We start from the raw sequence: 26,759 nt of genomic DNA, 5'->3' as shown, positions 1-26,759 counted from the left end.
CAGAGAATCGAAAATCAGGTCTACAAACCATAGTATCGGAGATTTTTTTTGGTCATCCAATCAGGGGCACAAAAATGATAGGTTAGTGTCTACAGGGTATTGCTATTTATCTTTCTTACTACTTGCTGCTCATATCCTTTATGGAAGAGTTGAGTCTTGCACCACAGCTTAGGAGGTGTTCCTGGTACCTCCACTGTCTACCCAGGGGTTTCCGTCCTAAACCCCAGGAAACTGAACCGGGATGGCTTGTCAGCGGTCAACTTTAAAAACCATTCATTTGCTGACCGCCGGCAAGCCGTCCCCTGTCGAGTTTTCACAAGTATAGGAGGGAAACCCTTGGGCAAACAGCGGTGGTAGTGTGAGGCTAAAGGGAGTCTAAGGTGGTCCGAGACACACCTATCTCCTTATTGGTTCAGACTCTCCCTCCCCTCTGAAGTACTGCCTCCTAAGATTGGCTTAGGTGTGAATAAACGGTAAGGCCTCATGCACATGACCATAATAAAAGTACAGTCCCAGAAATTTCTACAAGCCCAGACACATAACTGCAATTTTTAGGGCCGTATGTCCATTCCGTATTTAAGAACCACAAATTATGAAGCATGTCTGTTTTTTTGGCCACAATTGAAACACAGATCAGTGTAGGAAATCATACAGGATCTGCGATTTTGGGCATAGTGATTCAATGCAGACATGCTCATGAGGATTGCCGCTCAGTATTTGCAGACTGTAAATCCATTAAAGGAGTTGTCTGGGATAATATGAAATCCCTACACTACTCTAAACACCTTCCTTCTACTTTCTAAATAACATAGTTAATAAAAAATGTATATTTACCCATATCCCTGGGGCGGTCACATGACCACCCTAGGGACATTTTCTAACAATCCGGTGACGATCCGTTTCCCCATTTCTGAAAACGGATCGTCACTATTACTCCCCCCATCCACTTCACTAAAATAAGGTCAGACTAATGATGTGAGGGTCCTATCCAGTAAAGTGTGTAGACCTTAATATGACCTATTCACCTACATAATAGCTTAAAATGTCACTACTTCTTGTCATCTTGGAGAATTGCTTGCAGATATTTCACACCAGGAGCTTTGCTTGGAACTGAACATTACTAAAACAACTTAATAAGAGTTAATATACAGAAATAACATCGAGTAGTTCTTGCCATTGGATAGGTTCAATAAGGGCTGTACCCCGTCTTTCCAGGAGTATTTGGCTGAAGGATTTCTAAGGTGTATAGCCGTTTTCCATTCTATTGATTTGACTTAGTTTGCCTTAAAGGGGTTTTACTAACTTTGGAAGTTATTGCCTATTGATGGGGGATATAGCCAGCACTCCTTTAGAGAATGAAAAGAGCAGAAGGGTGCATGCTTGGCCTGCTGCTCCATAAGGATGGTCAACTGGACCCCCATTCTTGGGATCAGTGGAGGCCTGAGTGGTCTGACCTCACTGATCATGAAGTTACCCCCTACCCTTTCAATAAGGAAAAACATCTAAAGTTGGTACAATCCTTTTAAGTAGTGCTCAGTGATCGGCTAGCTCTGTCTTCTTATATACTTGGATGCTCAGCTTGTTCTTAATGTAGAGATTGGAGTAAGCCTAAGCCACTGGCAGAGTCCTGCGTTGCAGATTATTTCCCTGAGAACTGAATTAGCAGGGATGTTGACATCCAACAGCCCATTCCTTCTCTCTCCAGAAATATGTTGTCATTGTAAGTCCTCTGCTGAGGACCCCTGCAACTATTACTTCGAGTGAGGAACTAGTGTGTACAGTGTCTGAAGTGGTCACCTTGCAATACCACATGGCCACTACATAAAGTGCTGAACCACCCCCAGCATCAGTGTCTTCTCATCTTCAAAAGCAGTTGTTCACATGGACCAACCTCTTCAATAAACTATGGGGGTAGTTTTAGAGCCATGAGATCTACGTGCTTATAGATTTTACCTTTAAGAGAATGTACACTATCTGTAGCTATATACTCAGTAGATTTGTTGAGTAAAATAACTTTGGAATTTGATACCAAAGTTCTGTATGCTGCATATAATACAGTGTATTATGGTGAGTATGAACGTTTTCTTTCCAACGAGAGGAACCTGTTCGGCTCCAGTTTATTCTAAAGAAAATAAGTTTCTGTGTGTATAAACTAATCTTATGTAATAACACGATATGGAGAGGCTGAATTGACCATAAAACCTTGCTGACGCGTGTGAAACTGGTTGTGTGGGCAATGTACGTGAAACTACTTATAGCTTAGGATGGAAAGGAAAATTTTGTTAAAATCTGATGTTAAAACAGCGCTATAACTGTATTACAGTAATATGATATAATGTTATTCGCACAAAGTTATAAGGTGCTGTCCTATACAGTGAGACATCAGCAGCTTTGACCCTACCTGACACCAATTGTGCATAGATGGCTCACCCGATGGTGCCCCCATAACACTGCCATCAACTATACGTCTGGTTAATGCATCATAATTCTAGGTTCACTGCACTTCCTAAAAAGGACTGGAGTGTCACATCTATTTATAACAGATAAGAATTATGTACAGTAATATAACCAGTGCTACTAACTACCCCAGACCTGGTACAGACGAATGATGAGCAGTATACAACTATGACATTGGCCGCTAGTAAGCAGGGGTGTCTGCTTTCAGAATACCATGAGGTTTATCAATAAAAAATATTAACATTTTAGACCATTTTGAGTTATTGGTCCCATATATAAATACTGAATTTATTTGTTGAAATAGCTAAAATTTGTGACAGTCTTTCATCACTTATAAGGTATCTCATAAGAGGAATAAATAGCAATTTTGTTGCGCAAATTGGCAGGTTCTCAGCAGGCCAAGGGTATGTACAGTATAGCGTAAAAGAAGTTTGTGCAGGAGAGCCCCCTTATAAGGTGTCTCTTCCATTATCATCAGGTTATCCAATGTTTTATATGGAAATATCAAATTAGATAGTACTCATTGCCTTCATGGTCACTGCAAGTTTTTCAGATCAGGAGATGCTCTTTGGACTTGTCTCCAGGTATACATGTATTTACAACACTGGATGGATGGATTTAATACAAGGCAATTTGGGACACCTGACCCCTGCTCTATAAGGACCTGTGGGTGGTATAACGTGCCAGGTGGTTTCATCGGCCTGACAGGTTCCCTTTAAAGTGTGTCACATAGAATTTAATACACCTATTCACTGATGTAATACCTTATAATAGCACTGCTTCTTTTCATCTTGGAAAATTAGTTGCAGATACTTCACACCAGGAGCAGTGCTTGGAACTGAACGTTATTAACACAATTTAATAAGAGTTAATTTCCTGAAATAACACAGAGTAATCCCTGTTATTGGAATACCAGCTTGCAGGTTGTGCACATGAGAACACTACATTTACAGATCACAATCGCTAATGCTGAAGCGCCAGTTCCAAAGATTTTGCTCATTTATTTACATGTTCGGAATCCTGGACTTGTAAATTGCCTTGCTGCAGTCTTGTAAGAGAGCTGGTTGCTGGATTCTGTCACACATACAGATTTATAAAGTTTATGTAATGGGCAAATGGCACCACACTGTCTGTTATAACCCATACACATGGCTAAACTTGGCCTAGATCTGATCTAGGGAGCAAGCCCGATTGAAATAGAGGTTGAGAAGATTTGTATTAATAAGTATTAGTATGACATTATACCATATATAAACACTGTAGCTAAGCAATATAGCTATAAAGTGCCCAGATATTGTAATTCCACCAGATAGTATCCAAGTAATACTACTATACAGTCCTGAAATAACACTGATATATTGCCCACTCTATAAAGTTTTACCTCTACACTCTCTGCTTGCTCTTCGGGGGCCAGTTTTTAAGGAGCCTCAAAGACATCCCTGGACAGTTGTCCAAAAACCGCTATACAAAGTTAACTTATCTAATCCAAATTGAAAGGTGAAAATACTGATGACTTATCTAAGATTGGTGGGGGTTGTTTTCAGCAGCTGGAACACAGACAATGGGCAGGAAGTAGCCCTTTCTTTACTGTGTAGTGTCCATACCAAGTTACTGCAGATCACCTCCCATTCACTAGATAGGGGGCTAAGGTGCACTTGCATGATTCAACCACTATATATTGAACAGCACCATCTGCTTCCTGCTCCATTCAGCTGCTAAGAAAAGCTGATCGGTGTGGGTGCCAAATGTGAGGTACCAAATGTCAGATCTTATATTGCTGACATAGCCTTAGAATTGATTAACATTTTTAGCCCAGAAAACCCTTTTAAACTTGACAACTCAATTAAATTCTGGATTTAACACTAATAGGTAAAATAGGGGATACACATTTCTTCAGAGCCCTCCCACGAGGAGCACAACTGAATACCACTATAAGCTGCATATGATCCTTGGGTACAGGTTGTGCATGTACGCCTTAGACTAGGATTACATAGTAACTTGTGGCCACACAATACTAAGACTGGATCTATAGGAGTCACAACAGTGTATAGAGGCAGCATATATAGGGCGAGCTTCACGGTGTTACGGTTCTGTGTATATAAATAAAATAATTTTTAAACAACAGAACCTCTGGGCTGCAAGGCACTGCAGCGAGGTCCACAGGCCCTATGATGGGCGGCCGTCTGCCTGAGTGCAACAATATGGCAGTACAGCACAGTGTGCACAAGGAGCAACACACAAACGCCAGTTAAGTTCACTGAGCAGAAGCGACGGTGCAGCTCCGAATGTGTACAGGGTGCAACCAAAACCTGCCAGTTAAACTCACTGGCCAGGTGCACCTGTACTGCGGAAGTAACAAGGCCGCCAAGGGTTAACGCCACCCCTGGTCAGCAACACAAATGTTCCTGCAACAGCTAGGAGTTTAAACACTGAAGTGTGACAGTGCAGTAAGGCTATCTCCTGAGACCAACCTGCTGCAACTCTACAGGCTGGAACAGTCTCTACTGCTCCTAGCCTTGGTGTAGAGCTGACAGAAATTCAGGATTTACCAGTCCTAACTACCCAGTACCCAGATAACAGCAGAGGAACCCCACACTGAGGCCTAGTCTGGAATCCTGCCTGGACACTGGAGCCTTTCCCTGCAACAACTGTCATTCAGTCTTTCAGATACAAATTGTGAGCGCCGGGCGGGCGTCGGCTCACACTTTTTAAAGGGGAGTCCCCTCCCAACAGGGCGGTGGCTATGACCTCACTGCTCATGCTCAGTAGGCAAGAAGTGGCACTTAGCCTGTGAGCGACTCCAATAGGCCTGAGCATGCTCAGTGGGCCAAAATCTGGACTTACACTCCAGACACCTCACTCCATGAGACCGAGGGCGAGGGTTAGATTGACCCGCAGGTGGCGCTGTGCGCTGAGAGTGGACCCTGCGGGACCCAATCCTAACACACGGGTGCTGGTTCCGAGAGGGGCTGACCACCTCTCCACCATAGGAAACTTCAATTATACAATATAGAACCGTACTCCAGACCGTGGTTATGCTTAAATAAATCAGATTTTTATTAGTACAGTACCAGGATCTATAGGGGGCACTTGAAAATAATTATTATGAATGTGGTTGTACAGAAATCCAGAAGAATTCGATTTCTGGTGACTGTTGGGGTATAGTCATAGCAACATGCAGTTTACAACGTGATCCCATTCACTATCATTAGGTGTGAAGTAGTAGTGCAACATTACGATCTTATGTCACCATGTAAACCTAACCAGTAAAGAAAATTTTCTTATGCGGTAATGTGTCATTGTCACAGTTTATAAGAATTCTTTAAATCCAATATAAGCAATCTAGTCAACTGTCTAGGGACAAACTGAACATTGGATATCATAAGGTAGCTCACTAAAGGAGGACATTGACATAAAAAGGAAAATAATTATCATTAACAATAATTAATATCTCTATCACACTAAAAATGACTGACCCACTGTTTTTTGTATCATTTATTATACTGAAAATGCAGCCATATTACAGTCCTGTTAAAGTAATATTGCATGTTATACAGTCAAAGATGCATATTTTGTATCCTGGAAAGTAATAGAGCCTCGCAGAATAGATATATAGTCGTGTATTCAGGTATCAGCATAACTCAGAACAGAAGTGGATCCATGTAAGGAAGTTTTTTGGCTTTCACTCGAACCCTTCCCATAGACACAAGAGTGTAATGATCCTTTTAGTTATATTTTTAGCATGACTGACAGCTAAATCATTGTATAATATATAGTTCCCCCGTCATTTATATATAACATAAGCCTCCTAACAATGATCACCAGTTTTGAAGGTTTTATAGCTAACGATTATAGGATGGACAAGGCGGTGTATGGTGACACTACAGTTGTATTCTTCATCATATGGTGAACAGACCTCATCAGAATAGTCTGTGTCTGGTTCCTATAGAAAACACAAGACACAAGCATTAGAGGAAGATCCAGGGTAGATGAAAATTAACCCTGATCCTCCTGTGGAATGTCATGGATTCTCTTTAACACCTGATCTTGTGCGCTAATGTCCTGTATTTCAGGTATTTCATAAAGTAATATTTAAAAGGGATAAAATATGGTGGCCGAGCTCTGGAACATATGATCAATGTTTTGCCTGACAATGTCCAGCCCTTGGGGCTTCAGATAACTAACAGAATGAGGATCCGCAGTCATAGGCATGACAAGTAACTAAGGGGCCCATAGCAAAACTTGTAATGGGGTCCCACTCTATCATGACACCTTAAACTTCAAGTTCAGAACTTGAAAAGTGTATAATTTGTTTGGTGTCCATTAAACACTGGGACAATTCATATCGTGATTTTACAGTACAGGTAATGGACATAGCACACAGGGATAATGAAAACAGTGATATTACAGTGCAGGATTATAGAAACAGTGAACTCACAGTACAGCCATAATACACACAGTGATGTCACAGTACAGCCATAATACACACAGTGATGTCACAGTACAGCCATAATACACACAGTGATGTCACAGTACAGCCATAATACACACAGTGATGTCACAGTTTATCACTCAGAAGCTATCTGCCTATTCAGCACAGACTACCCACTGCACCCGCTCCCTTAACCCTCACCCGACATCTGCCTCAGTTTTGAAGTCACTGTGGCTCTGTATTTGAGGGTGGTGGGCAGTTTGGGTGGCACTAGCCCCCCAGGAGACTTAGCACCTGGGCACTCACTAAATCCGCCACATCTAGAGTAGTGCTTCCCTGCTATGCCGTGTGTAAATATCACAGATTGAAAACCACTTCTCTATAGCATGGTGCCCATTGATTAAACATGATGGGCTCCCTTTGAATTAGTTCATACAGATGTCTCAGTGACAATGAAGGTTCATCATGAAACTTGCCATAGGAATAGGTTTAAGACTTTCCCTTTTTAGGTAAAAGATAAAGATTGGTTAATGTTGGAGTTGAATGTAAAAGTGGGTTTTGGATGTTAAATATTTATTTTTATTACTTTATAGCGCCATCATATTCCGCAGTACTTCACAGAAATACTGTTAACATTACCCCAAGTAGGGTGTATGATCAAAACTCCTTATCAGTATGTCTTTGGAGCGTGGGAGGAAACCACACAAACACCAGGAAATCATACAAACTCCTTGTAGATGTTGTCCTTGGCTGGACTCAAACCCAGAACTCTAGCACTGCAAAGCATCACGGTCAACCACTGAGCCACCATGTTGCCTACCCATAGGATAGATTATCGATAACAGATTGGTTAGGGGTCTCACACCCTGGATCCCCATCAATCAGCTGTTTGAAAAGACTGCAGCATTTGGATGAGTGCTGAGGCCTCTTTACCGAATATCAAGCACAGTGCTGTACATTGCATAGGGGCTGTGCTTGGGTTCAGTCCCATTTACTTAGTTACAAACAGGGCATGTGACAAATGAATGTGACGTTACAGGCCTGTAAAGCAGAAGCATTTAGTTGCTGATCTGTGAGAGTCCGGGTTATTGGACCAATAATCAGATATTGAGATCATCAATATATAACTTTTGGAAAACCCCTTTAAGAGGTTTTATGAAAGGTTGACTTCCTTCTTAGTGACTGCCTAATTTTCCACTAAACATAATAAAGGATAGGGTAATGGATAAGATTTATAAGCATGTGGGTCCCAAATACTAACTGTAGAAGCAGACATCACCATCCATACCTCACAGCAGGGGGATAACTTGAGGGCGTGCAGAGGGTGCAGTCACACAAGCGCCCAGGAGCCTTAGGGGGCCCATAAGCACTGGCATCAGTATTGAGATTGCAGCTTCCATCTGACCCATAAGCCAAGGAGACCTACAGATTACCCTAACCACACTAAGTATGGTTAAACTCCTTAGCACTTGTAACCTTCACTATCAAGAATTCTCTGTAGGGATGAGATAGGGGGCCTCGGACAAAAGACTGCACCGGGGCCTACAAGACTTTAGTTACACCACTGACTCGCAGGATTTAGAAATAGTATATAAAACCGTCCTGGTCATGTCCAGAGGATTAGACAATGAGGGTCCACAATAGTATTACAGGGTGATATTGGAAGGTATGGGTGACGTCAGGTGGGCATACAAGTCAGAATATGTAGGAGCAGTCCAGCTGGGAGGACTAGTGGAAAAAGAATAACATCATCTAGGACTCTCCGATTCCAGCTTGTCAGGAAGTGAGAGATCCCTTCAGGGAGCTGCTGAATGCAGCTTGTCCATTGTTATGCTGGCTGACTGGATGCCTGGCTTCTCTCAGTCTTCCCTTCTACCACCCAAGTAGAAAGAGGAGCGTAGTAGAAATGTCAGCTGACCTGTTCCTCATTATGAAGCATCTCAGCTGTTGAACAGCTCAAGCCTGCAACATAACTGTCCCTCTTTGACCTCCTTTGACCTAGCCAAATAGTTCCTGTAAATACAGTAATTGCCCACAGACGGATACGTGTTCACCATGCAGAGATCTGCCGCCCGGGCTGCCATATGTGGAGTTTGCTGCTTGCACTGGGTTCTAGTCAGTTAGTCTCAGCTTTGTCGAGTTGTTGTATGATGTGGTAACCAAAGCCAAACTGCTTTCCATTCCTTCAATAACTTACAACACCCTATAAAAACGCAGGGAAAGTACATTCCACAGTTTTCAGGCAGCCTGTTTAATTTCAGCGTATTATTTGGCTGACGTACATTAAGCCAGCCGTGGTAATCTCATGTTACTATCTGACACTGGTGTGTGCCATATGTATACGGGCTTCTCACAAAAAAAGCCTGAGGAACATCAGCTTATTCGAAATGATATAAAAGGCGCCAACTGTAAACCATGACTTATGCTGGCCGAAGGTACAAAGAATTCCGAATAGACGAGTCTTCCCATATTTTCTCATTATTGAAGAATTCATTCTTGTACAACAGACGTGCAGAGATATTTTGCTATACTTTTGCCATGAAAAATTGCTCAGGCTTAAGAAAAGATCTGACAATTGTTGTTCAATTCTACCATGGTGGTAAGAACTACTAGTGACCGAGAAACATGTTAAAGCTCAGCTCACACAAGTTACAGCTGATGGAACAGATTTGCACAGTTGTATCCAGTGTGACACATGGTATCCATTGCTTCAAGTTCTCTTACACGATAAGGTTTTTTAAGGTTAGTTGTGGACAACACTGCATCTGAAGCCTTGACCGCCTGCAATCACCAATGGGCACATGTTGTGGCAAGTTAACATACTTCCCAACAGAATCTGGGTAACATAAGCCATGCCTCCAACCTTGTCCCTGGTCCTTCCCATTCCTAGCCATGTATTGTTGTGCCTCCACACAGTAAAATGCCCCTTTAGTGACCCCAATACAGTGTCATGTTACCCTAATTGTGGCTCTACAATATAATGCCGGATGTATGATGAAGCAGGGTGCAGATGGCTTCACCACTGTATACAACTCCCTCGGATACAGATAGGGTTGAAGCCAGGACATATCTTCCACTGCGTGGTACTGCAAGAGAGCACCTGAAATCTGTGACTGAATCTAGGACAGCTGGGTGGCATTAGATTTACTCACTACATTATTTGGCCATTGGCCACTGTGTTTGAGCGGGTACAAGGCAATGAATGTGGTGCTGGCCACATTGTATGTCCTCACCCTTAAGCTAAAAATAGATGTGGAACATAAAGGCAGAGAATCTAAGCACAGATGGTATTTCTTTTTATTTTAACTCCACTCTTGGTTTTAGATTAAGAAACTACATAAACATTTATATATGTAAACTCAGCCAAACCTTTATGATACCTACTAAGTAAAATCCAAAATTAAAGCAGTTTGCGTGCATGCAAGTGCCATTAAGGGTTAAAAATAGAACATAGACAAGAAAAGCTGCACAGTGTGTGTGGGTGGCTAGAAAAGACCTGGTGTCTCTCCTATTGAAGAGCAGTAACAATAACCCATCCATCATATTGCTGTCTGGTAGATCTCATATGAGTGTAGTGTCTGAGTAAATTATGATCTGTGTGTTTTCTGCTTTTTTGCTGTTACTTCCATTAGTATTACTTCTATGGTTTATATATTTAATACTAAAGAATTAAAAGTTTCAATTGACATTAACATCTCCAGCTACTGTCTAGTTTTACATAGACCACCTACATTTCATGGACTGAATATTCCAAGTATCATCAGGACGGGTTCAATAATTCCATCTTGTTACAGATGTTACATTAGTTAAGAACATTTTCTGCTACTTTCCTTTCACTTACTTTGCCAACTAAGTACATGTACTATTGTACTGCCACCTACTGGTGTAATTGCAGATAGCACTGGATAGTCTGACACTATAGGGCAATTTGTTAGCAGCAGCAGAATTCTATCTCATAAGTTGCTATGTGGACCCTCGATGGACCCTCGATGGATGAAGGTATATACTAGGTTTAGAATCATCTTTGGGTGCGGAGTGTGTATTAAAGTAACATCCAAATGAATGCCAAAAAGTTCCCATAGTGCATTATGGTGCTCTCTCTTTCCCGTTTAAGCAATGCAATTGCGCCAAACCATCCATATGATATTGGAAGTAAACCAGATGCATCAGAATACGCCATCTCCTTCCATTGTCCATGATTTAGTCCTGATATTCATGTGTCTATTGTAAGCACTTTCAGCAGACAACAGAAGTCAGCATGGTCACTGTGAGGGGTCTGCAGCTACAGGGTCCTATGTGGAGCCAGTAGGATTGATGTACTATGTATGTTCTGACTCCTTTCTATTAAAGCCAGTAGTGAGCTTTTCAGCTGTGTGTGCTAAAGCAACCATCGGTCTGCGGACCGGGACCGGGCCATGGATTTTTTGCCGGTCCGCAGGGCAGAGCAGTGGGCTGACCTCAGTTTTTGCTGGATACTTCATACTAGGCCACATTGCTATGGTAACGTGTAAGCTATCGGGTAGTGCAGCGTCCTGTAGATGCTAAGAATGCGCGCAACGTGGCCTAGCACAAAGTATCCAGCCTCGGTGTCTAGCGATTCGCCACGTCCACTCAGATGCTCTTGTCACGCCCGCCTGCCCCGCAGAGCATTACAGCCGAGAGCCTTCCCGTCCACACGGTGGAGCCCGCCTATAACTCCGCCCCATATGACTGAAGCCCCACCCCACTGGGACATGTAAAAATGGGTTTGCTTGAAGCCAGTCCCCGATGTAAAAAAGGCTGGGGACCACTGTGCTACAGTATCTCTTTTGTAAGCTTGGACTAGATAGCTATCCTGGGTTTCCTTATCTACTTCATTGAGCCATCACTGGTTCACAGGTTGTCTTGCTTGATCTTCTTTTGGAGATTCTTTGGTCATCTTGTCATCACAATTAGGTTCTTGTCAAAGTTGCTCAGATCCTTACACTTGCCCATATTTCTGGCTTCCTACACATCAACTTAAAGTATTGATTTACTGTCTAATATATCCATTATAACTAATATATCCAATCATTTGAGAGGTGCCATTGTAATATGATAATCAATGTTATTAATGTTATCTGTCCATGGTTGGATCATTATGTCTTACTGGTGTATGTATAGTGGAAAGATTTCCCCATGAACGTAACAATGTGTAGACAATTCTAAGGTAAACATTTTTGCAAGTATAAGTAAGAAGTTTGCAGAGTTTTAAAGTTGTGATCCATTTTATAATATTCTTTAGAATAGATAATCAATTTTAGATCTGCGAATGTCCGACACCCAGGACCACCGCAGATCGGCTACAGTTCCCAGTAATGCTTAAATCATTAAAGTTCCACCATCAATATTAGAAAGTGGATCATCCCTCTAAATATTTTCTCTATCCATCTTAATGGTGACAGTCTTTATCAGTGGCTAGTGGATACAAGCATGACTGCAGAAACTTTCTATGGTCAGAGACTTGTCAAAAATCCAGCCATGATTTCCTCTGGTTGGACGGGTTATCAGGCAGGGACACTATATGAATAAAAAGATAACTTGGCCACAATAAGGAAACCACAACTGGAAGAAAGTTCCTCTCAGACCAGAGAATGTTCCTTTGTTCATGGTCATAGCCATTGACAACTGATCAAGACAAAAGATGTCACCACTGAGAGGATTAGAAAACATTGTTAAACCTATGAAAAATTCTTAATAATTATTTATAGTTGCAAAAATGTTTATTATTTTCTAATTATCTACAAATTTATATTTATGGGAAACCCCTTTAGCATTGTTACATGTGTCATGATCTCTAGCAAGAAAATGGAACTAGCTGCAGAAAATATCCTATGTTCATATATGGTCATCAATGAAGGAGATGACCACATTATTTGGTGACCCCATCTTCCCCTCAGCAGCACATGATTTATAACCGTCTGCTGAAGCTTTGTGTATATTATACAGTTTGCTGCACTTTTGTATGACATGTTTTGCTTTTTGTTTTTGTTTTGTAGAGATAAATGTACCACTGACTAGAGATTGCTCTCATAATGGCGTCCCGCCAGTGCCCGCCTGCGATGTTCAATGCCATGAACCCTCCTATGAACAGTTATGTTGAACATTGCTACCTGAGGTCACCCAATGTCATGGCTGAAGGTCAGTATCTGGTCATGATGAGACAGCTAGGTGCAGATTATGGGAGTAAAGGTCACACAAAGGTCATAGTTTTCCCACTTCTTAAGACAAGCCTGACGGCAGCCAGCCATGGGATGATTCAGTAAATAGACGTTGCGTTGAGAGCTTTCCATTGTCTGGTAATTACTGTTCTTCTGGATTAGCATCAAACAAGGCGCTCATGTTCTAATGCTGCTCTTATACTGTCTGGCTATAAATGTCATGTAAACTCTGATCTGAAATGTTGTTTTATCAATTATCATTATTGTTGTGCGCATAATGTGCACTATGACTAGAGAACTGTTGTGTCTTCATCTCTGTGTAATGTGACTTCCAGGGATGAATGAGATCCCCTACTGCCATCAGAACAACCTCATGACCAGCCAACATGGTTTTAGTCTTGCACAAAGCAATGAGCAGATGGCTTCAGGAGATGGTGAGTATCTTCCTGGAAAATATTTAAGATGTATGGTTAAATAATGAAGAGGTGAACTTGACGTCCTTGGGCCGCAATGCAAATTCTATGACAAATCTTTGCACAATTTTCACAACATAGCCTGAAACCCCTGTATAGACCTAATACTACTCATAGTTATATAAAAAACCAAAAACTTGAGAGTCTTCAGAAACTCTGATCCCTGAGAAAGGGATCAGATTTATCCCGAAAGCTTATAATCTGTCATCATTATTAGTGAGCCATTAAAAAATTTATCAACTACTGAAGACTCTCAAGCTTTTTGTTTTTTATATTTCATACCCACTGACTAACATAGTACAAAAACATACTTTTTCCTTATACTCAGTGGCATAACTAGGAAAGGCGGGGCCCCGTGGCGAACTTTTGACATGGCCCCCCCACCCCCCGACCGACACCGAAGACCTCGACCGACCCCCTCCTACACATTCCTGTGCATTCTATTATGCCCCATAGTTGCCCCTGCACACAATATTATCCCCCATAGTTGCCCCTGCACACAGTATTATCCCCCATAGTGACCCCTGCACACCGTATTATCCCCCATAGTGGCCCCTGCACACAGTATTATGTCCCTTAGTGGCCCCTGCACACAGTATTATCCTCCATAGTGGCTCCTGCCCACAGCATTATCCCCCATAGTGGCCCCTGCACACAGTATTATCCGCCATAGTGGCCCCTGCACACAGTATTATCCCCCATAGTGGCCCCTGCACACAGTATTATACCCCATAGTGGCCCCTGCACACAGTATTATACCCCATAGTGGCCCCTGCACACAGTATTATCCCCCATAGTGGCCCCTGCACACAGTATTATACCCCATAGTGGACACCCATAAACAATTATTATACTCTTTTCAGACCCCAGAGTATAATAATCGGACACCCGGGGGAATAAAAACATAAAAAACTACTGTTTCTTACCTGTCCCCCAGCTCCTATGCTCCTACGCCTCTGCTGCGGTCCTTCTTCAATGACGTTGAACGTCACATGACCCGGGACGCAGGCTGGGTTCATGTGATGTCAGAGACGTCAGAAGGGACATCAGGAAAGAGGCCTGGCAGGATCGTGGAGAGGTAAGTAACAGTGTTTTTTTATGTTTCTTACCTCTCCCGGTCTGCCAATCATTATACTCGGGGTCGGAAAAGACCCCCGAGTATAATGATAGCAGTGCTAGCAGCTGTCACCTGGCCCCTAATGTCCCGGGCCCTGTAGTTACGCCACTGCTTATACTCATAGTTAAGGATTGTGCGCAGGCGCAGCCTATGAAATCCTCTAATAATACTAATCTGTAGCATACATCTCTTGACAATTTTGTTTTAGGTACCAGTTTAAATACAACATATCAACCTGGAGTCCAAGCTCTTTAGCTTACAGACTAGCACTTCAAAGAGTTTTACAAACTAAAAATATTCATGATTTATACTAAGGATAGGTAATTTATATCAGATCAATGGGAGTCCAACATCCGGTACCCTATCTATGTTCGGTTCTCATTAGCTGATGCACAGAGAATAGAGCAGGTTCTAGAAAGATCCTTTAGATTACAATTACATTTACCTTAGGATAGGTCATCTTTAGCCAGAGAAAAACCTTTAAGCTGGCTATAAACATTAGCTTTATAGTTGTTCAGGACAGACCAACTATCTGATGGGGCCTACTAATGTGTCCCTGATGGCAGATGCTGTGGACGTCATGATAAATCAAGGGCCTCTTCCAGCACTCCATGTGCTTAGACTGAATTCTATGTAGCTGGCATAGATTTCTGATATTATTTAGGCCAGACGGCATAGATGATGATGATAAATCCATCCACGGGACACCATCACCACAACCTCTTTTTGAGAAGTGGTGAGAAAGGAGTAAAAAATACCGTTGGTACAGACTTAGAGGTTTTGCACAAATGGCATATAAAATTCTTTTTTTTTTTTTTTAGCATCAATTTTCTGGTGTAAAATACTATGGTATAGTCTTAGAAGTGCCACTCGGTCCCAACAAAAACTTAAACTTGGTGTTTTTCTCTGTTCAGGATCTCGTTTCTCCACCCCTAGAAGTTCAGTGAAGCTCAGCAAGAAGAGAGCGATGTCTATATCTCCACTATCAGATGCCAGTATTGACCTGCAGACCATGATCCGTACTTCTCCTAACTCATTGGTGGCATTTATCAACTCCAGATGTTCCTCAGCCAATGGTTCCTACGGTCACTTGTCAATAGGAACAATCAGGTATAAAAGTACAAAATTATTCTGTAAAATAACTTACCACAGCTAACATAGTATCTACTTCATGATGGACATCTGATATGGTCTGAGCAAAGAATATGCTGATAATCCCAAGGAAACATGCCATTATATCTATTATGTATTGTCTTTATTTCTGCTTACATTGTTTCTGTATATGTGGATGTTCATATATTAAGCAATTTTAGCATATCCCTGTGTTGCTTAGAATGTGTTGTCTATGTAAGTTATTGAATGACTACTCTGGTGCTTATATTGTATTGTATTGTTTTGCAGCCCTTCACTTGGCTATCCAAATTGCCTTAATCATCAGAGACCACAAGGGGTAGCTTATGGATCAAACCCTTTAATGTCTTACAATTCACATGAGCACTTGTCCAGCAGAGGAATGGGAGTTCTGCAGTCTCGCTCCTCTATCAAGCACTGTCAGGTTGGTATCTATTGCCTAGCTTTTTAGAGTACTTTGCACACATGTATGTAAAAAAAATTGTTTTTCTCCTGTGTAGCTGAACTGAAAAATCAAGCACATAAAGTCTTTATTTAAAAAAAAATTCAATAAAAACTGAGAATTAAAAAAAAACAACCATTTAGTATCTATAACTGATGTGTCTCCTTGGTCACAGACTACAAATGAACTCTTTGCAGTCATGTGCTAGATCAGACTATGTTCTACCACCTCTTATTCCTCAGAATAGGTTCACATCTGCGTTGGAGTCTCCATAGGAGACTGCAAGGAGGACTATTCTCTCTGCTGGCTTTATATGGGGCCCGCCGATGTCCTCGGGTAACCACTTTTTAAGCGGACAGGCTCTCCATCATTCAGGTCTGCATGGGGTGTGAACCTAGCGTCATCTACTAACATGAAGACTGTAACATGACTGTAGAATCAGATTACAAGGAGTTTGTCACCTGTGTAACCTCAATGATACATAGGTATGCATATAAGGTATATAGACAAAATGTCTGGATATTGTTAACCAAGGCAACAGGACTTGATTTATTTTAGTATTCACTATGCATAATAAAAACGCATTGGAAAAATGGATGCAAAAGGAGACAAACCTTTAAAGACAGCTTAGTAAATTGTACATTTTTACAGAAAATATTTATTAAAAAAACACTGCATAAATGTATTGTTTTTACACATTGTAAACATCTAGTTAATACTTTTTAGTATATCACATATTGGATGGATAACTTTATAAGATTTGTTTCTTGTTGTAGCTGAAGTCAGAGCCACTATCTAGTACAGGCTTAGAAGCTATGAATAGTAAACGCCTAGAAGATGGATCAGAGGGTGACATCTCAAGTCCAGCTTCTACTGGGACACAGGTAGGTTGATATTAGCAGTATTCTCTTCAATAACCTACTGACAATTTATCAACAGTCACAAGCAAACTGATATTTTGAAAGAAAGTAAAACAGCAAGCATGATATTACTTAGAAACTAGGTTGTGCTTAGGTACATTTTTGCAAAAAATTGAAGGTTAATAAATGGACACAAAAAATTACTTTGTACCACTATGAAGCTGAAAATAGACATGAGCTTACTCTCAGAGGAGCTTGTGTCTACGGTGCTGGCCCCATGGCCCTCAAAGTATGCCATTAGGTGAACAACAGGTTAATTATGACCTATCCTTTGTTTTGCTGGGACATAAATGCCACCAGAGGTGCGCTGCAACTCTATATGGATTGGCCACATGATACTATAATAAATGGCCTGTCAGTACTGCTAGAATAACTCTTAAGATCTCTACTGGGAAGGATACAAAAATACAAGGATTCAAGTGTTTGGGAGTATAGTCCAAGACCATCTTAAAGAGGGTTGTCCAGAAATAGTTTTTATTAGAAGCTGATCACAGGGAGTCCTAGTACTGGAAGCCCCCAGTGATCAGTTCTGATGTATGGGGAAACCTAGCAAGTATTTCATTATAACACTACTAATGGGAAAATGAAGCGACCCACTAAAATCAATTGTCTGTCCGTGCAAAGCCGAGAGAGACCCTACAGCCACTGTTACTGCTAAGACAAAAAGATGCTAATGTATTCACTGATAATGCATTTGGAAATCCAGACAACCCCTTTAAGTCTTTTTTTTTTTTTTTTCAATATAAAAAAAGGATCCATTATTAGGACTGCTGGATGGACGGGATGACTTGGAAAAAGAAGATGGGAAACACGAGCCTGAAACTGTTTATGAGACAAACTGCCATTGGGAGAGCTGCACAAAAGAGTTTGATACCCAGGAACATCTTGTCCATGTAAGGCAGCTACAGATACCTCTCATACATTACCAGATTAAAGATAAATCTGTATCATTAAACTAATGCCATGACTCTCTAACAGCACATAAACAATGAACATATCCACGGGGAGAAGAAAGAGTTTGTATGTCACTGGCAGGACTGTTCTCGGGAACTCAGACCATTCAAGGCCCAATACATGTTAGTGGTCCACATGAGGAGACATACTGGAGAGAAACCTCACAAGTGCACCGTAAGTCATCTGGAAATAGACAAGTGCAACATGCCCTGAGCTGTGAGAACATGTGCTTCAAATATGGGTTAAAACGCAGATAAGGTGGCAGACATTAGTTAGCTTGATACGGTTTTTGTTATGGAAATTTATACAAAGTGATCTCAGACAATGATCCTGCTTGGTGTTCATACTTGCATTACTTGCCTCCTATACATTCATTTACTGCTTTTAGTTTAAAGGGGTTGTCTTGTCGCGAACGACCCTTTGATAATACAGCAGTGTATTGTCCCCGGTCCAGCTCCAAGTACACCCAACAACTAAGAGAGACATTTGAGACATGCACATACCTAAGAAAGAGAAATGAAATGTGGCACTATATTATATAAGCAATGGAAACTAAACAAATCTTTGTCTGTTGTTTTGTTCTTGAAGTTTGAGGGTTGCAACAAAGCTTACTCACGCCTTGAGAACCTGAAAACACACCTACGGTCCCACACTGGGGAGAAGCCTTATGTATGTGAACATGAAGGCTGTAACAAGGCCTTTTCTAATGCCTCTGACCGGGCCAAGCACCAGAATCGCACTCACTCTAATGAGGTATGATGGATTGTCTATGACAATGTTAAACATGCCCAGATGTTAATATTGTAACTCATGTAAGCACAGCTCAACAATCTTTACCTTATATTTAGAAACCCTATGTCTGCAAGATCCCAGGATGTACCAAGAGATACACAGATCCTAGTTCGCTCAGAAAGCATGTGAAGACAGTTCATGGTCCTGAGGCGCACATTACAAAGAAACACCGAGGTGATGGGCAGCCTAGGAGTCATGCACCACATGAAGGTGGCATGGCCCAAGGAATTAAGAGCGATATCCCGCAAGATTTGGAATCAAGCTCTTCTCAGGTCCGAAAAGAGGAAGGAAGACTGACTGTGCCAGATATGTCCTTGGTAAGAAATCTTTCTTGTGAGTATTTAAAAGGTTTTCCAGTCTAAATAAAGGATGACCTACTGTATACTTGGGATACACTATCAATTAAAGATCATCAAGAGTCCAACACCCAGGACCCGAATCGAACAGGTATGCTTGGTATCACAGCTCAGCCCATCCACTTGAATGGGACAAAACTGCGATCAGGCCATGTGACCAATGAACATTATATCACATGGCAAAAGCTGATCCATGCGGCTCCTGGGTTTTGAAAACCCATGGATCTTCAACTTATGACCTATCCTAAGGTCATAGATCATCAATTAAAAGTCCCAGAAAGCCCCTTTAAGGGCCCCTTCACACGGCGGATACGCTCACTGCTTTGGAGCATGTAAACGTTCCGTAGCAGCGGCGTCTAAAAGCAGATCGCATTGTTTTCTATGGGAGCCGGCAGACGCGCGCTCGCCATAAAAATGAATGGGCTGCTTTTTCCATTCATTTCTATGGGGAGCACACGTATGCCGGCTCCCATAGAAAACAATGGGAACTGCTTTAGACGCCGCTGCTACGGAACGTTTACACGCTCCAAAGCAGTGAGCGTATCCGCCGTGTGAAGGGGCCCTAACAGTCATCAATATCAGATCAACAGGATTCCGATTCTCGACGTCATCTTTTAGCAGACAAAGCTTTGCACCTTTATTTTTAGCAGGTGAGACCCTGATAATACAGCTCAATACCACTCAATCCCATTGTAGTGAATGGGTTGAGTTGCAATACCTGGCCCCGCCATTACAAAATGTACAGGTCTGCCTGGTAGACAATGCAGGAGCTGCATCATCTTCAATCACCTGATCAGTGAGAGTGCCAGTAGTTCAACCCCTACCAATCTGACATTGACCTTTCCTAAGGACAGGCTATCAATCTCAAAGTCCTGTAAATACACATCCCTTAACAAAATTAACATTTTCATTGATTCTTGTGCCTATTTTGGTTTTATTTTGTGCAGAAGTCCCAAGCGAGCCCTGGTGGACAGTCATCTTGCAGTAGCGAGAGGTCGCCCTTGGGAAGCACCAACAACAATGACAGTGGAGTCGAAATGAATGCCAACACAGGAGGCAGTTTTGAGGACCTTTCCAACCTGGATGATATTCCTTCAGTGGAGTCTATTGGCACTGCAGGAGCTTCAGCTCTAAGGAAACTAGAGAACCTTAGGATCGACAAGTTGAATCAAATGCGAAAAGGGCCATCTTCTGGAAAGTCTGTAAAACTGCCTGCAATCCACAATGCAGGTAAATACATTTAATTCAGTTTAAGTAGCTACAAAATATAAGGTTATATCACTAACTTAAATGTTTCTTTTATCTATCATTCTTATTGGATTATTCCAAAAACATGTACATGTGCAATATATCACAGTTGGTAATGCAAATACAGGAGTCATGTGGTACAGAGAAGATGTGTGAAGAATTTGTATTGTAGGATAATTTAACTTCAATTTCACCTCCAGTTCCCTGTATTTTTCTATTTCTGCTATCTTGAACTGTCTTTAAGCCGGCTATACACACATTATATTGTTGTTCATATACACATTGATGGTTGTTTGTGCATAATCCATTGAAAATTCATCTATTACAGCCAACCAGCAACTAAAGTCGGTCACAACCAAAATATGTTGTGTAATCTGTTGTACACTGTCTACCAACAAGTATTTGGCGATCCAACTCGTCCCAGAGGTCCTTGCTGGGTTCAAATCTGGCTCTGGGCAGGCCAGTCCAGTCAGTTAACCAGATTGTCACTGTACCAAGCCATGGTAGACCTCGCTACATGATAGCTGGCATTGTCATCCTAGAAGTAACATTCGTCCGACCCATAGAATTGCCATAATGTAGGAAGCACACTGTTATCTAAAATAGTGCAATAGATGTCTGCATTGCGTTTACCATGCACTGGGATCAAGGGTCCCAGTCCATACCAGGAGAAACACCCCCAGACCATAACTCCATATCTCAACCTCCGCCGAACTTTACCGGGTATCCAAATACTTATTGGTAGACAGAGTATAAGGTCTAAACTTACCTGTTGGTGATTTTTTTATTGTGGGCATGTTGCTGTACTACCAATACACACTCACAAAGTGTACGTCATTTTCTGCTGTCACCACTTCATTAACATTGAATGTCTTTCATCTGTTAAATTTCCAAGTGTTTGAGGTGGTCAAATGTTCGCTGAAAGGTTCGTGGTTGTTCATGTGTTTGGAACAGTCAGCCATGTGAACAACAACCACAGTTCATTTCAGACAAGCAAAGGCAAGCTATATTCTAATTTATATGGCTATATTACATCTGTGATTGCAATCTAGATTATAGTCTATAATCTGTTAAACCTCGGAATCTGAATGTCCAAACGAATTCAGTGAACAATTGGAAGCAACTTAAAACCAACAGGATATCAAGCAATACCAGTTTAGGCTAAGGCCCCATGTATTGGGTCGCAGCAAAAAAGCAAGGCAAGGCAACACAGTTTTTCCCACAGCACTTTTCACAGACAGTCGACTTTATGCTTCCAGTATACCTATAGAAAAACCGCCAGCGTTTCCATAGGTGTAATTGACATGCTGTAATACCCAAACTCGCAACATTTTTGGAAATCGCAGCACATATATTTTTCTGCAAGGTGTGGATGGGATTCACTAGAATCCCATCCACTTTGCAGTGACTGTAAGTCCAAACTGCGCGCGGTGTTTATGCCATGTCCCAGCATTAAACAATTTAAAAAATATATTCTTCATTGTATATGTATATTATTTACAAAAAGAGACGGGAATAAATTCATAATTCAGGGCATTTCTTCTAACAAACAAAGTCCTTCAGTGGTTATTGCCTGACGAACCAAAGTTGTCTTTAATATGTACAACATCTTATCAAAAATCATTCTTGCAAACTCTATATCTATGTACAGCTTTCTTGGAATTAATTTGAGTATTTTTTTGTCTTTTTTTTCAGTTTCTCAGGGAGAATTGCCTAGTATTTGTGGTGTGCCCCACAATAATAACATCATGGAGATGACATCTAGCGAACATATAAGCCAAATGAATGACAGACGTAACAGCACAACTAGTACAGTGAGCTCAGCTTATACAGTGAGTCGTAGATCTTCAGTGGTGTCGCCATATCTTTCCAATCAGAGGCAAGGTGAGGTAGGGAACATGGTGGACACATATGACCAAACTGCATCTGATACCTCAAGACATTCCAATATGAATGGCCTTCCAGGCCTTACCCCAGCTCAGCAGTACAGACTTAAGGCAAAGTATGCTGCTGCTATTGGAGGACCTCCACCTACTCCTCTTCCTAACATGGAGAGAATGAGTGCTAATAATCGTATGGCTTTCGCAGTCAGTGACTACCGTGGATCTTCTGTCTCTTCAGCATTATCTAATAACATCCAAAGAAGACACAGCAACAATGAATATCATAGTTATGGTGCAGGAATTATTCATCCCTCTCAGGCACCAGGAGCTGGAATAAGAAGGGCCAGTGACCCAGCAAGACCTAGTGGAGATCCTCAAGTAATACCCAAGGTACAGCGGTTCAAGAGTATGTCAAACATGAACACATCAATGATGGGTCGGCAGACTCTTGGACATCAACAACCATATGGAGGATCTGATGTGAATTTACAAAGACATATTTTTTCACCCCGTCCACCCAGCATCAGCGAGAATGTGTTCATGGAGACAGCAAGCACCGATTCAACATCTCAAAATAAGGAACATATGATGCTTGGTACTGAAATGCAGCACTATATGAACTATCAAGGCCAAGGACCTCAAATGACTACCAATAACCACATGAATTTTAACCATCAACTTCATGGGTTAGACATGCAAAATCAAAATGCATACGCCAGTCCTCAGAGAACAGTAGGCAGTATACACATGAATACGAATAACCATTCCTGTCAGAGCAATGTATTGAGTCATTCAGAATTAAACCAATGTCAAATGACAGCTCATAATCCATCTTTCCAGAATACAAGGCAAATTACTGGCAGCTCCAATTTACCTGTGCAGTGGCACGAGGTAAGTTCAGCGACCATGGACATGTCTGATGGCCAGAGTGCAAACCATCAGGTGGTATCACCAAATATGTCACCAGGGAATCAGTGTCATAACCAATACTCAAGTCCAGCTTCTGAAACAACCAAACAAGCTTCCCTTGGAAACAGCAATTCCTGTCAACAGCAGGGTATGTATGTAAATAATGAAAGGTATAACCACTTGGGTCAAGTTCAGATCAAACCAGAACAACAATTTCATCAGTCCATGCCCCCAATGATGTCCTGTCAGAACATGAAGCCGCATACAATGCAGCCGCATACTTATAACCAGTCAAATACAGTGGCCTTATCTCCTGGGAATCCTAACTGCGACTACCAAGGACATCAGGAAAATCAACCAAACCTTTGCTACAATGCCGGCCTTAACCCAAACATGCTAAGCCCTCAGGGACGAAGGTCACAGACACCAATGATGCAAGTCAAAGAAATGATGGTCAGAAATTATGTTCAATCCCAGCAAGCACTAATGTGGGAGCAGCAGCAGCCCAAAAATGTGCCTATGGTCAACAGCCCTGGGGAGGATGTCGATACTGGGCAGAACCAGCACAGAAATACACCTCATGCATCGGCATATATGAGCCCCAAATACATGAATTATCAGAACAGGAACCCTCAAAACAGCTTATTGAGTCCAAACCCACATGATAGCCAGTCAAACCACTCTAAAATCATGAGGAGCCCGGGAAATCAGAGTTATGGTGCAGATATGATGCCACATCCTCCTTGTGGCCCAAAACCTTTAAGCCGACAGCACAGCATGACCAGCCAGTCAACATACATGGGCAGCCCTTCTCAGCTTAGTCCATCTTACCATTCAGCAGAATCTAGCCCTAGGAGAATGCCTGCTCTGCCTCCTATTCACTCTCAGTCTGACACCAATGACACCACTGGCATGATGTACTACTCAGGTCAAGTTGAAATGCATCATGGGAAAACAGGAAGCCAAAAGATTGCCACAACACTAAATCACCCCCAAGGCAGTTGTGATGGACATCAGCATGGACAGTATGGTTCCAACCTGGGTTTCGTGAAACCAGACACCATACCATATAGTAGCTCATGTCCAGCATCTAATACCTTAGACAGTTTGGATTTGGAAAACACTCAGATTGATTTTGCGGCCATCATCGATGACACTGACCACACATCTCTGATGCCACATAGTTTAACTGAAAGTGGTCTATCAGGATCATCTCAACCTTCCTCCCATTTGAGCACACCCCGTAATCCAGCTGCCATGGTTCCAAATATGGCCGTGTCAGACCTGAACTCTATGCTGTCCTCCTTAGCAGGAGAAAATAAGTTCCTCAACACTATTTCCTGAGTACCATAAAGCTTTAGTACAATGGACCTGTATGACAACTGCCCAGATCAAGCCGATCACACATGGTGCAGCGCTTGTTCATAATCCTGCCTCCTTTCTTCAGATGCTGGGACTTTATTATACCGTGTGCTTAAAAAATGCAAGTCTTACGTTTTGCTGACACAGAAAAGATCACTTGATATATTTTTCATTAAAACTTTCTCCAAATATTCTTTTTATTTTATCATGGACCTTTTAGTGTGACAAATTTGCACATATCCTACAGCTATTTTTGTATTATGACTGTACAATATAGGATAGTCTTTTGTTACCTAGTTATTAAACACAAAGCATAGACCTGCTAACTAGTTTAGCTGACACATTTCGGTTTCAATTTGCTATCCGGTTTCATCGCATTATTACCTATGACTCTCCAGTTTACCAGTTTGACATCCTGGTAATGGGATTCAGAGTATTTCAAATAGCCTTACTGAGTAACCCAACTAAAAGATTAGGAGATATTTGTATGCATAATTATTACTACTATAAAGATAGTAAAAGGTATAATATTAGAGATTATAGAGGTTGTTGTCTAACCCGGGACTCAGGTACCCAAGGGCTTTAACAAATCCAGCACAAATTTGGCCCATACAATAAGTGGCTTTCTACGCAAGTATTTGGCCCTTTCACCTCTGCCACACATGAGGATGGTTTACTGTAGCCCTAGGGTGGCCCTAGTACTGACTCTGCATCATACTATGCAAGATACACATTTGGATTAATGTTTCAGCCTACAAATTGACTCCATTTATCATCCACTGGTTCTAGGTGTTCTCCAGTGGTCAGTACCTTAGTTTTTTGGACCATTTGAGAATGTATAGTTGTAATAAATCATGCCATGTCCAGTATAAAAAATTACTATATGCCATTCACCATTCAGCAATTTTAAGTGCCTTTTGATTAAAAAAAAAACTTGTTACAAGGGGGATATATTTCTTGAGGTTCTAAATGAAATCTAGTAAGAAACGAATGCCATACAGTCAACCTTAGTACCTGGTGAATGTAGAGAAGACACCGCAACTGGACTCAAGTTCTCCAGGTGATGTAGATCCATACAAGGTCTATCTTTTTTTTTTTTTTTTAAATGTAGATTGTGAGCCCCATATAGGGATCACAATGTACATTTTTCCCTATCAGTATGTCTTTTGGGATATGGGATGGAAATCCATGCAAACACAGGGAGAACATACCAACTCCTTGCAGATGGTTTTTTGCCCTTGGCGGGATTTGAACACCAGGACCCAGCACTGCTAACCACTGAGCCACCATGTAGCGCCCTAAGGTCTATCTTTTCCAAAAGCACCTCACACATACTGAAAACCATCCTTCCGCCTTTCTCTTTCACCATTCCTTCACTAGGAAGGGTGGGTAGCGGGGCAATATCTACATCATTACCAATAGATGGGGCTCATAGTAATATAAACCTCCACTCTTGGAGGACTCTATTCAGACTAGTGCTATAGAGTTCTTTATTTATATTGTTGCAAAAAAAAAGCTGCATAATTTAACCTTTGTAAAGGGAAAGATGTCTAAAATAGGAATCAAAGTTATGCCTGTGTAAAAGTTATAGGCATGTGTGGGAAAGATGCTGCAAAGTATAAATGCTTTCAAAGACAGACGTGTTAATTGTTTGTTCTTGTCAATTCACAATATAAATTCAGGAATCTAAATCACATCAATATTTGCTGCGATCGCCCTTTAGAGGAGGAGTCCTGGAAATGATGATATGGCCCCTACGGAGCCCTGATCGCAACGGTATCCAGTCTGTCTGGGATTACATGAGGAGACAGAAGGATTTGATAACACCTACAACCACAAAAGATCTGTAGATAATTTTGCAAGATGTTTGGAACAACCTCCCTGTCGAGTTCCTTCAAAAATTGTGTGCAAGTGTATCTAGAAGAGTTGATGCTGGTTTGAAGGAAAGGGCGGTCACACCGAATATTGATGTGATTTATATTTCTCTTTTGTTCATTCACTTTATTTTGTTGTTTGACAAAAATTAAATATTAACACTTTTTTTAAAGCGTTCTTACTTTGCAGCTCCCCCCCGCCAAAGTAAACTTTTGCATAAACCTATAGC

The 26,759-nt window shown here is 41.5% G+C and overlaps 1 protein-coding gene across 1 annotated transcript in view; it reads left to right on the top strand.

Moving 5' to 3' along the window:
* GLI1 (GLI family zinc finger 1) overlaps positions 1 to 24,761 on the top strand; it is a 97,554-nt gene extending 72,793 nt beyond the window's left edge. Inside the window, exons 2-12 of the mRNA XM_075265732.1 lie at positions 12,907 to 13,048; positions 13,404 to 13,502; positions 15,573 to 15,768; positions 16,060 to 16,213; positions 17,008 to 17,115; positions 17,904 to 18,044; positions 18,130 to 18,279; positions 18,694 to 18,858; positions 18,954 to 19,214; positions 20,201 to 20,483; positions 22,197 to 24,761. Coding sequence (XP_075121833.1) covers positions 12,943 to 13,048; positions 13,404 to 13,502; positions 15,573 to 15,768; positions 16,060 to 16,213; positions 17,008 to 17,115; positions 17,904 to 18,044; positions 18,130 to 18,279; positions 18,694 to 18,858; positions 18,954 to 19,214; positions 20,201 to 20,483; positions 22,197 to 24,637 — 4,104 coding nt within the window. The 5' untranslated portion in view covers positions 12,907 to 12,942 and the 3' untranslated portion in view covers positions 24,638 to 24,761. The remainder of the gene's footprint in view (positions 1 to 12,906; positions 13,049 to 13,403; positions 13,503 to 15,572; positions 15,769 to 16,059; positions 16,214 to 17,007; positions 17,116 to 17,903; positions 18,045 to 18,129; positions 18,280 to 18,693; positions 18,859 to 18,953; positions 19,215 to 20,200; positions 20,484 to 22,196) is intronic.
* The last annotated feature ends 1,998 nt before the right edge of the window (positions 24,762 to 26,759 follow it).

Source organism: Leptodactylus fuscus, chromosome 2 (assembly GCF_031893055.1).
Source record: "Leptodactylus fuscus isolate aLepFus1 chromosome 2, aLepFus1.hap2, whole genome shotgun sequence".
Classification (NCBI taxonomy): Eukaryota; Metazoa; Chordata; class Amphibia; order Anura; family Leptodactylidae; genus Leptodactylus; species Leptodactylus fuscus.
The sequence above is the reverse complement of the archived record's forward strand: the minus strand, read 5'-3'. Positions and strand labels throughout refer to the sequence as shown.